The 11,453-nt window shown below is 40.5% G+C and overlaps 1 protein-coding gene across 1 annotated transcript; it reads left to right on the forward strand.

Moving 5' to 3' along the window:
• On the forward strand, nucleotides 5,229-9,366 carry LOC109838327 (secoisolariciresinol dehydrogenase-like; the record flags this gene model as incomplete). The annotated part of the gene is given in 5 exon segments (XM_020406778.1): nucleotides 5,229-5,239; nucleotides 6,451-6,482; nucleotides 6,485-6,706; nucleotides 8,633-8,789; nucleotides 8,987-9,366. Coding segments are annotated over 5 exon segments (594 nt in total), but the record flags the coding sequence as incomplete, so codon positions are not given.

Consider the following 11,453-nt stretch of genomic DNA (forward strand, 5'->3'; position numbering starts at 1 on the left):
GTCCGATTCATTCATTTCTCGGATTTCTCTTCCGAGAGGAGAAAGATCAGTACCTGCGTCCGTAGCGGATGGATCAACGTCAGGAGTTGGGGCAACGTCAGTTGGTCCTTCTTTCAGAACATCTTGCATTTGCTGGACGAAGCTGGTCTCCTCAGTCTCCATACCTCCAGGAGAAGCAGCTCCAACTCGATATTCTCCCTCTTCTTGACTCTCTACAGAAATTGGAAATGGAATGAGTTCAAGCACTCGATATTCTCCCCCTTTTTGACTCTCTACAGAAAATTGGAAAGAAAAGAGTTTGAGCACAAAAAAAAAAATGTAAGAGAGATAAAAATAAATAATTACCTAGTTCATCAGAAGAAACATTACGACCAGAGGTATCTTCTACGGCAGGAAGATGAACGCGCGGTTTAGAAGCAGATTTCTTTTGTTTCTTCGGTGGATGTGCTTCAGGACCTTCGTGACGATGTTTGGTGCGTAATTCAGTTCTGGGAGGAATCTGGGTTTGAGCTTGAGTGGAAGGTCGTGATCTTTGTCGACGAGCAAGAGGCACTTCATCCTCTTCATCCTCTTCGTCCCCACTGAGAATGTCTACCGTCATCCGGTTAGGATAGGTCATGACGACCCTCTCTCCCCGTTTTCTCGAAGTAGCTTGTGATTGAGTAGGAGCAACAGATGGGCACACAAGTCCTCTTTCAAAGAAAGAATCAGAAAGACCCGCTCTTTCATCAGAACTTGAGCTAGTCTCACCCGCCTCCTCGGAAGTCTCCGTCTCCTCAGAGTCAAATTCTTCTTCACTACCAACTGAATGAGCCGGTTCCTTTCCTTTCCTTGATGATTCAGCAGCCTCTTTTCCTCGAGGCGACATCACAGCTTCGCGAGGCAGTTCTGCTGCTTGCCGTGGAGCTATTTCTTCCTCTGAGTCTGATATCCTCCTACGTCGAGTGACAATATTGGTAGCTATCAACCATTTACAAAAGAGGAAAGTCATCCGTAGAGGCGGCGTCTCTAAGGGGAGATCAAATTCAACATTGGTGCAGCCGGCAATGCTCCAAAACCAAGCTCTCGCCCCGTCGATAAGTCCACCTCGAAAGCTGAGGTGACGATTCGGGTTGCCGATGTATATCTGATCATACCCGAACTGACGGGCGAATCGACATGGAAGATAGGGTTCGATGTGGCAAACATCCCTTATCCTGAACAACAGATATCCAGGTCGAATATTCATCAACCATCTGAAGCACCCGACATCCAAGATGGTACGATTCTGCCTTGGGTCTTCAGCATCCACTAAGGTAGTGTTGTAAGTACCGGAGAACTGAGGGAAGCAAGGAAAAAATTCCCAACATTTGTGAATTTTAAACTGCCTCGTTATGTCCGGCTCTCGATGTTTGCTCCATTTGCAATTCTCGAGATTTTGCAACAGAGGGACACTGAGATCTACCGTATCAGGAGCCTCCATTAAATCTGGTCGATGAAGTACCAACCAGGCCATTAAGTAAGTATAGGGCAGCTCCAGCTTCGGAACGGACAGGCTGGCGGAAGGTTTCTTTTTCTCCTGGGTAAATGCGGAGATTAGTTGCCGCAATCCACTATGAATATCGGCCACCATAGCGGGAAGCAAAGATAATTTGCGACCTGTAGCCAGCTGGACGGCCGGATACAACACTTCCATTGGCATCGCATCTGCGGATTGATGGGGAACTACACATCTCTTTAACCATAAGGCTAGAAAACCTGCCAGCAGAGCAGTAGGGCTAATCGGAACACCAGCTTGCCACAGATAAGAGCGGAACTTAGTGCCGTGCAAAAATCCATCTTCTGAGCGCGAAGTATAAGAATGCGCGTTGGTTTTCTCTAACAAACGGTTAATTTCATCCGTACTCAAGGGAGACAATCCGCACACATCTGCCGAACGGACATCCAGATTCTTGAAGAGATAATCAGCGAATTGTTTTAAACTGACTTGAGGAGACTTCTTTCTGGCTTTGGGCTCCATCTCGGCCATGGCTATATGATAATGACAGGTCAATTCCCATAGAGTGTCATAGGTCGCAGTCGAGCTATCTTTCATCTTAATCAGCTGATTGGTGGTCGGAAAGAACTCTTGATATGGGACATCGCCCATAGGCAAAGCAGACACTTGCATCATTTCATGCAGTGGTAGTCCAAGTTCCCCGTTCTTGGTAAAGAATGTATTGGTGTCCGGGTTGTAGATCTCGAACAAACAAAGGAAATGACTTACACTGCTCTGCAAGCCATGCATGGTGGCACGAATCGGGACATCCAACCCTAATCCTGCTAATTCTCGCCCAAAACGTTTCAACACATATTGGGTCATCCTGGTCCACCACCACTTGTTCCCAGAATAATGGACCCATCCATAACACCTGAAAGTCTCTCTGGGCAATCTTTTTCCTGCTGCCGCTAACCGGTTCTTCACAGTGTTGGCTTGCACTATCTTTTCGTTCTGAGGAATATTGTCTTGTCCTAAGACACCCGGATGAAGTCCTCTCACATGAGCTCTTTCACTGGAACCTGGAGTTGCTTCCTTTCCAATGAAACCACAATGAATGTGCTCGTGGTTTTCGGTTAATTTCCAGAACATCTCTCGTCCAACTGATAGGTTCCTGAACATTAACAGTGAATGATCCCGAGGGATAAAAGGCAGATATAAGAATGATGATCCACTCTGGTGCAACCATTGCGCAGGCTGGCAGAAAGCAATCTTCGGATCTTTTACCGAGTCACCAAATAAGAAATCTGGCTTCCTTATGCATTGATTCGAGTCTTGCTCCGAGATCAAGGGCGCATCTGTGATTAATCGTCGTAGAACACGACAACTACCTCGCTGGATTAATTCACTATCACTTCCGTTATAATCAGATTTAAACTGGGGAGAGAATTCAATTAACGGGATCCCCTCGTAATAAGAGTGGGTCACGCTACTCCGGCCAGTAATCACATCAGCAGTAAATGTGGTAGAAGGAAATCGGACTGATAAAAGAGGCATACACATAAATGGTGTAAGTGTCATCCTAAAATTTTAGAGAAAAACGGTATATCTCATTCTATAAGATATAGTCGTTATCTCATAACAGGTGTGACGATTTTCTATCCACCATATGTATAAAGGAGGTATGCGGGCATTATAACGGCATACCAAAACCTTTCAATACATATGGGATGATGTAAAATCGCCCCTGTGTATTATGAAGTGTGTTTTGTCAAAGCAAAACAAACACTTTTAAGCGTCGATCCCCTCAAAGGAGGATACCGGCTCTTCTCGAAGGTACCTCAAAGGATACAAACGAGGATCTGCAAGCAAATACAGGTGCATATATATATGGAATGGACGAAATACAATATTTAAATTCGTGAAAAGGTGAAAGAAATATACCTCCACGTGAGATCGCAGCAGGGGCAGCCTCCTCAGGGCTCTGAACAGTCGGTCGGATTCCCTTCCCTCGAGCTCTACGTGGCGACATGATGAGTATGTGATCTACATTGAAATCCAAGAGGAAGGTTAAGATTTTGAACATGAAATCGACAAAAAAATAGGACAAATACAACTGAAATGCTGCATGCACAGTCACAGGTTGCCAAAAGTCAAGATTTTGAAGAAAAGAGGGGAAACAGACCTTTCAAATCCAAATGAAATCTCTTCAAATCGAAGCACCACCAAAGTCAGAAACGAAGAGAAGAAGAAGAGGTGAAGAACTGGTCGAAAATCGCTCGAAAATCGCCCAAGAATCGCCTGAAAATCGCAAAAAAGTCGACGTGAAAAAACCCTAAAACCCTAAGTCCCGACTTTTATAGCCTCTGCCTCGCTGAGCGAGACAGAAAACTCTGTCTCGCCGAGCGAGACAGTAAACTTTTCTGTTTTGCACTATGGAACAGTGGAATACTCCAATGGGTACACGAGTCTAAACTGTATTCCCACCCTCAACAGGAAGTTTCTGGAGAATATTAATCTGAATATTCTTAAGGATAACCTGAGGAATTCTCAATGGATATACCAATTCAATGGTAAACGCTGAATTCACAAGAGCAAGTATCAACTTCAATTCAAGATCTCGACAACGGTCAAGCGATAAACGCGACGCCGGGAGAACGTTAGCTATTCTACGAAGAACTGGATAGACTAACAGCAGAAGAGGTTAAACATTGAAGCCATTTACAAGTCCTTTCATACGATCTATTCAGCCAAGCATTGAAGGGATCGTAAGTAAAATCTATCTTATCCAAAGTATCCCATGCTCCTCTATAAAAGAATGAGTCTGGAATACTTTGGAGGGGGTATCTGTAGGCGTCAAAAAATGCTAATAGATATCCCAAGCATAGAGAAGATCATTCAAAAATTCACAAGAAAGGATTTCATACTGTTTTGAAAAAAAAATCAAAACAAGTATGAACTGCCTCGCCAGCGAGGCAGTCTTTGCTGTCTCGCCAGCGAGGCAGTCTTTGCTGTCTCGCCAGCGAGGCAGTCTTTGCTGTCTCGCCAGCGAGACAGTCTTTGCTGTCTCGCCAGCGAGACAGTGTTGAAATAGTCAAAACTACATTTGTAGAGACAGTCTTTGCTGCCTCGCCAGCGAGACAGTCTTTGCTGCCTCGCCAGCGAGACAGTGTTGAAATAGTCAAAACTACATTTGTAACTGCCCTACACGTGTCCATTAACTGGCAAGGGACGTGGGAAACATCATGAGCGAAAATCACGTGGATAACTGCCAAAATAACGGAGTTTGAAACGTGGAAGAACAGTTACAGCGAGAAACTGCCATTTTCCGAGACAGCATTTACTGTCTCGCTGAGCGAGACAGCAAATTTACTGTCTCCCCGGGCGAGACAGCAAACGCTGTCTCGCCCAGCGAGACAGTAAACACTGTCTCGCCGTACTGACTTCTTCGATTGTTAAGTTTTTGCAGTTACTGACCCTTGAGGCTATAAATACCCCCCTAGGGTCACTTCTGACGAGGATCGAGCATTTGTTAGAGCATTCCAGAGCAGAGAGAGCAGAGATTTGAGTTCTTTTCTTGCAACGCCTTGAAATTAAGCTTCGACTTGATTTTAAGAAGAACGACTATCTTACTTCGATAAGATATCGTTTCAATTTCTACTTCGATAACGAAGTTAGAATCATAAGCCCCCTCTTCACGATTTGTGAATCGGCGGTCCACGAACCAAAGCGTTCCCGGCACAGGCAAAGTCCTACGAAAACGAGAATTGATAGACGATTTTCGTGTTTGTTTCTCAAGAGTTGTAATTTTTGATTTGTTGTGTAGAAAAAAATCTTATAAAAAGATTATTCTTTCGAATTTGTTGTAATCGAACAAAGTTATAATGAATTCCACAGCAGCGACTTTTGAACCAAACAGTTTACGATTATTGATTGATCAAATGTGTGTTATTTGTGATTGTGATTGCATTGTAGATTGATAAATGTGTACTATTAGTTGGAGGATCGATATGTATTAACAACAAGAGTTTGATTTTCCAGCTGAAACTGGGGAAGAAGAGCTCTGCAAAATGGTCGGGGTTGAGAACCCCAACCATTTTGTGCACCTACACGAAATGGTCGGGGTTCCCAACCCCGACCATTTTGCAACTCCGATCATTTTGCCTTAGCCAACTTTTGCTTAAAAAGTCTCTACTAAATGATTGATGTTGGGAACCCTGCCAATTTCGAAAGAGATTTCGAATTGGTCGGAGTTCCCAACCTCGACCAATTAGACAACGTGCTAAATTAGTCGGGGTTTCCAACCCCGACTAATTTAGACTGTATATTACCAGGGGCATGCAAAATAGTCGGGGTTGGCAACCCCGACTATTTAGTGGCGAGATTAAAAAAACAGACTCATTTTGTGGCCACGGTGCTGACGTGTCCACGAAATGGGTCGGTTTCTAGACATAAAATAGGAATGGGTCGGTTTTTAAAAATAAAAAATGGAATGGGTTTAAATGGAAAATTTCTTCTTTTGGAATTACCTCTGACGAGGAGGAAAAAAAACCCCAAACACTCATCGCCTAATGCGCCTCGAGAATCGTGATATCCATCGTCATTTGCCGTTTTTTTGTCGGGACGCGCATTTATCTGTGCTGATCTTTCTTTTTAAACTCGACCGGCCAGCTAATTAAAATAGACGGGTTCCTCTAATCCCATGTCAATTTTCTTGTAAAAAAAAGTCAATTATTAAATTTGACGGGCATCAAGTTTCTTGTATTTAGTCTTCGTTCATAGATGACTCTCTCCCTGAATTATATGATATTATCCCCTTTATTTACCCCAACTCAAGATCCTCTTCTCATAATCAAGTTCAAAATTAACCATGGGGAGTAGCTCGGCGTTGCCCGCTACTGCTAAGAAGTAGAAGCCGATCTCCTATACATCGTACCATTCCATTTTATTTGTTAAGTTTATTTACGAAGTTTTGTTGATCGATTTGTATATAGGTTAGAAGGGAAAGTTGCTCTGATCACCGGCGGTGTAGCGGAATCGGCGAGTGCACGGCGAGGCTCTTCTGTCAGCATGGAGCGAAAGTAGTCATCGCTGATGTCCAAGACGAGCTCGGTAACTCCGTTTGCAGCGATCTCGGCGGCGCTGCCTCTTTCATTCATTGCGATGTCACGAATGAAGACGATGTCAGCAAAGCAGTCGACCACGCTGTGGAAAAGTTCGGGCAGCTCGATATCATGTTCAACAACGCTGGTATAGTATCTCCGGATTAGTTCTCAGTTGCTGGATTCAAAATTTTGGATAAAAATATCTTTTGAAGTCGTTGGACGGCCCTTGTCGTGGCCTGAATATGCGCAAATATTTTCTGAAAATCTTGCTGGAACCGACGACCCTGCAAAAGTCTAAGCTGGATTGAAATATAAATAGAAGAGTTAAAATTTCCAAACTAATATTGTAAAGTGTTTGATAAAATTTGGAATTAGGACCTGAGATTATTACTTCATTAAGAGCTATTGATTTGTCAAGTAGATGATTGTGATTCATTCAAATCTATCGCTCGTTATACACCCTATGAATTACACTTATTCCTAATTTGCACCAAAGACGAATCACAACCATCAACTAAATAAATCAACGGCTATTAATAAGTAGTTGTACTATTATTTTTTGGTATGAGTATTTAATAAGCAATCATCAACTATGAATTACACTTATTCCTAATTTGCACCAAAAAACTAATCACAATCATCAACTAAATAAATCAACGGTTATTAATAAGTATTTGTACTATTATTTTTTGGTATGAGTATTTACTAAGCAATCATGACATATTTGATTTTTAATTTGGTTTTTTTATTCCCCCCATTCCCACAAAAGGAAGGAATGAATGATAAATGAGAATGTGTGTTCTAACTTCCAAACAAATTAGGGTGTTTGGTTGGCATGAATGAGAAGTGGAAACAGAATTTCACTCCCACACTTTCCCGCACACCAAACGAGGCAACAGTATTATGTTGATTCCTAACAACCTCACTCAAACTAATACGAACAAACAAGAATTATTACACGAAACAATCCAAAATTAAGTTTTATTAGAGAAACCTATCATAAGTTTTTTGTACGAAATTATCACGGGAGTTTTTGTTAGTGAAGACTAACTAACTATGATTAATTGTACAGTTGTTACCCTTATTTAAAACCTTTTAACAAGAAAATTTTTTAGTCGAGAAGTTAAAACATGAATACTAGAAACCTTGTTGATTGCATTTGCATCATAACGTTGTCACTGATATTTTTTTCTTCCGTTGACTTTGAAACTTCTGCTTAGTTTTTTATTTAAAAAAAAGTTGTAGATGATTATTTCTTGCAATATATCTAACGGTTCGTGATTGATTTGTGAATTATAGGTTATTTGGATACTAGTCGTTCAAATCTTCGATAATTCCATATTAGTCCCTCAAATCTTTGAAATTGATTATAATTTNCCGCACCCCCCCCCCCCCCCCCCCCCCCAACACACACACACAAAGACACACACACACAACAGAAAAACATAAACTAAGGACTTGACGGACTTGTGAACAATTTCAAAGACCTGAGGGACTAATATGGAATTATTGAATACGTGAGGGAGTAATAGCCAAATAACACTAATTTTAAATCAGCCGTATCCTTGCCAATAGAGGAAGAGGTCTCTTGAAAAACTAGGTATTAAAGTGAAATAGGATTAGAAGTTTAAGAAATAAGATTAAAAGTTTATGGTATTAAAGTGTTAAAAAACACTTTCGAATATTAAGCAGTTAAGTGGATAAACTTTGGGGTATCAAAGTGAAAATAAATCTTTTTTATTTAATATATTATATCATCTTCTTCGTAGATGGGCCGGGGAGAGTCGCATCACCTTATAAATGTACATATTTATTATAAATATCATTACATCCAAGAGAAACTCACACTAAAAACAACATGAAACATAAGACAGGTAGCAGGAAAAGCATGAACAGTGTACGATAAGCTAGACTTTATGTGCAACACCCTTTCTTAATTAACTTCGAACTTTAACCGTTGTGATACATCTTATAATCTCATTATACTCATCCAAGATTCAAAATCATTATACAAGAGCCGATCGATGGCTAGCGCGCTCTAACAAAAGCATTCTGATATTTCTGGACGCAGGTATCACCGGTCCCGCAATTCCCAGCACGGTTGACTACCCAAAATCCGACTTCGAGCGAGTCCTCAGCATCAACTTGACGGGCGCGTTCCTCGGCACGAAACACGCAGCCCGCGTCATGATCGCGCGCGCGCAGAGGCGCATACGTCGCCACCATCAAGCACTCGCTCCGTTCAGTGGCGCATCGCCTCGCACGCCTACCACCTGCCAGCACGCCCTCCGTCGGGCTCACAAGAAACGCCGCTTTGCGAGGCTGTCGGTTTGGTGGGTCGTGTCAACTGCGTTCTGCCCCGGCGGCTCAGCTAGCGCGCTGCTCTGGGATTTGTCGGACTGACCGCTGAGGCAGTTTGACGGAGGCGATGGCGCGGGGCGACTTGAAAGGGGGTCATCCTTAAGAAGGAGGACGTCGCGAATGCGCTGCTGTTCTTGGCCAGTGACGATTCGAGGTACGTTAGCGGGCATAATCTGGTGGTGGATGGGGCCTTTTCGGTCGCGAATGGGGGGATTGATGTGTTCAAGGGGATGTGATTTGGTCGTGGTTTATGTTTTAAGCCATTTAAATATGTGAGCTCAGCAAATATTAGCTGGTGTTGCTGCTAGCCACTTACATTTTTAAGGTTGTTAAATGATTCTCCGCAGTATGGTGAAATAATTGGATTGAGGTGTGTTTGCCTAAACTGATTGTTGCGCTACCATAAACTGTTGTCCATGTGTCGCCATTATTGGATAGATATTTTATTTTAGTTTTTCTCTGACAAGTTGGCATAATCCACAATCAGTAAACGCAAGCACAAATTTTTAAAAAGGAATCTTTTTTCAATTTTATATAGCAAAAACAACATCATCAAATATAAACAAGCACAATGGAACTTATAAAGTATACTGAGTGCATCCTCATTATGTATTATAATTTTATAATATAACATTTTTATTTTTATGTAACTAGAACTTGTTGTACGCCCCTTCCCCTATCTAAGAACATTAAATAAGTTAGTCGCAAATTAAATTAGCTCATTAGAAAGTAAAATCCATTTAACTTTTCAACAATCAATCAAACAGGACAAATGGATCTCATAAAGTGGACTAAGTACTTCCTCATTAGGTACCATAATTTTATAATATTATATTTCTACTTTTAGATAAATGCAACTTATCCCGCCCACCCCAAAACACCCACCCCAAAAGAAAGTTTTCTAGATCTGCCACTGCTGCTAATAATTGATTTTAGTATCACATCATTTGAACATTTTAAATCATTTGTGTTTAATTTCTTGTAAAGTTTTTTCAAATTTTAAATTTTTTTGGAAATTTCCTCAATTTTCTAAGTTATGTTAATTCTTTTTTTTCCTTGGGCCAATATTTTTATCTCTTTTCCAAAATCTTACATTGTAGTTGCGTTTAGGATATATTTTTAAAAGGAACCTTTTTTTCAATTTTATATAGCAAAAACGACCTCATCAGAAAATAATCTGCAAAACCGATATTTTTCTTCGGAAAAGGATCGGTTTTGCAATCGCGAAGTTTTTTGAGCTACACGGGACTGCTAGTCCCGTGTAGTTCGGCCAGCAATTGAAATGCACGGGACTAGCTGTCCCGTGCATTTTATTCTCTCTCGGGATCAATTGTAGAAGAAGAAGCACGAGACTGTTAGTCCCGTGCATTTCAATTGCTGGCCGAACTACACGGGACTAGTTGTCCCGTGTAGCTCGAAAAACTTCGCGATTGCAAAACCGACCATTTTTCGAAGAAAAATATCAATTTTGCAGATTATTTTCTAATGAGGTCGTTTTTGCTATATAAAATTGAAAAAAAAGGTTCCTTTTAAAAATTTATCCTAAACGCAACTACAATGTAAGATTTTGGAAAAGAGATAAAAATATAGGCCCAAGGAAAAAAAAGAATTAACATAACTTAGAAAATTGAGGAAAATTCCAAAAAATTTTAAAATTTGAAAAAACTTTACAAGAAATTAAACACAAATGATTTAAAATATTCAAATGATGTGATACTAAAATCAATTATTAGCAGCAGTGGCAGATCTAGAAAACTTTCTTTTGGGGTGGGTGTTTTGGGGTGGGCGGGATAAGTTGCATTTATCTAAAAGTAGAAATATAATATTATAAAATTATGGTACCTAATGAGGAAGTACTTAGTCCACTTTATGAGATCCATTTGTCCTGTTTGATTGATTGTTGAAAAGTTAAATGGATTTTACTTTCTAATGAGCTAATTTAATTTGCGACTAACTTATTTAATGTTCTTAGATAGGGGAAGGGGCGTACAACAAGTTCTAGTTACATAAAAATAAAAATGTTATATTATAAAATTATAATACATAATGAGGATGCACTCAGTATACTTTATAAGTTCCACTGTGCTTGTTTATATTTGATTGTTGAAAGTTAGGGTTAGAGTGTGATGGACTTTTACTTTCCAATGAGCTAATTTAATTTTCTATTGACCTATTTAGTGTTTTTGGATAGCTTAGAGTATAATTTTATTAATTTATAGAGGGCCAAATTGTAAATATTATAAGGACTTCTATGCAATTAATAAATTTGCAGAGGTGCAACTACCCCGGGACGCATAAATCACTTTCTAGCTTCGTCACTTTCATTTCAAGCCAACAGAAATTCAAAATCTCTTTAGAGACCAACATTGCATTCAACCATCCTCCAAACAATGCGAAAAGTAAACAATTTGAACTTTGGATTTCTAACAAAATCATAAACCCAAAACATAAATCCTCGAACTGCCCCTTAACTCATACGCCTATATATTGAGGAGCTGTTTTTGTGGATTGTATTTTGATGCATGTTACGG

The sequence above is a fragment of the Asparagus officinalis genome, chromosome 4 (assembly GCF_001876935.1).
Source record: "Asparagus officinalis chromosome 4, Aspof.V1, whole genome shotgun sequence".
In the NCBI taxonomy this organism is placed as follows: Eukaryota; Viridiplantae; Streptophyta; class Magnoliopsida; order Asparagales; family Asparagaceae; genus Asparagus; species Asparagus officinalis.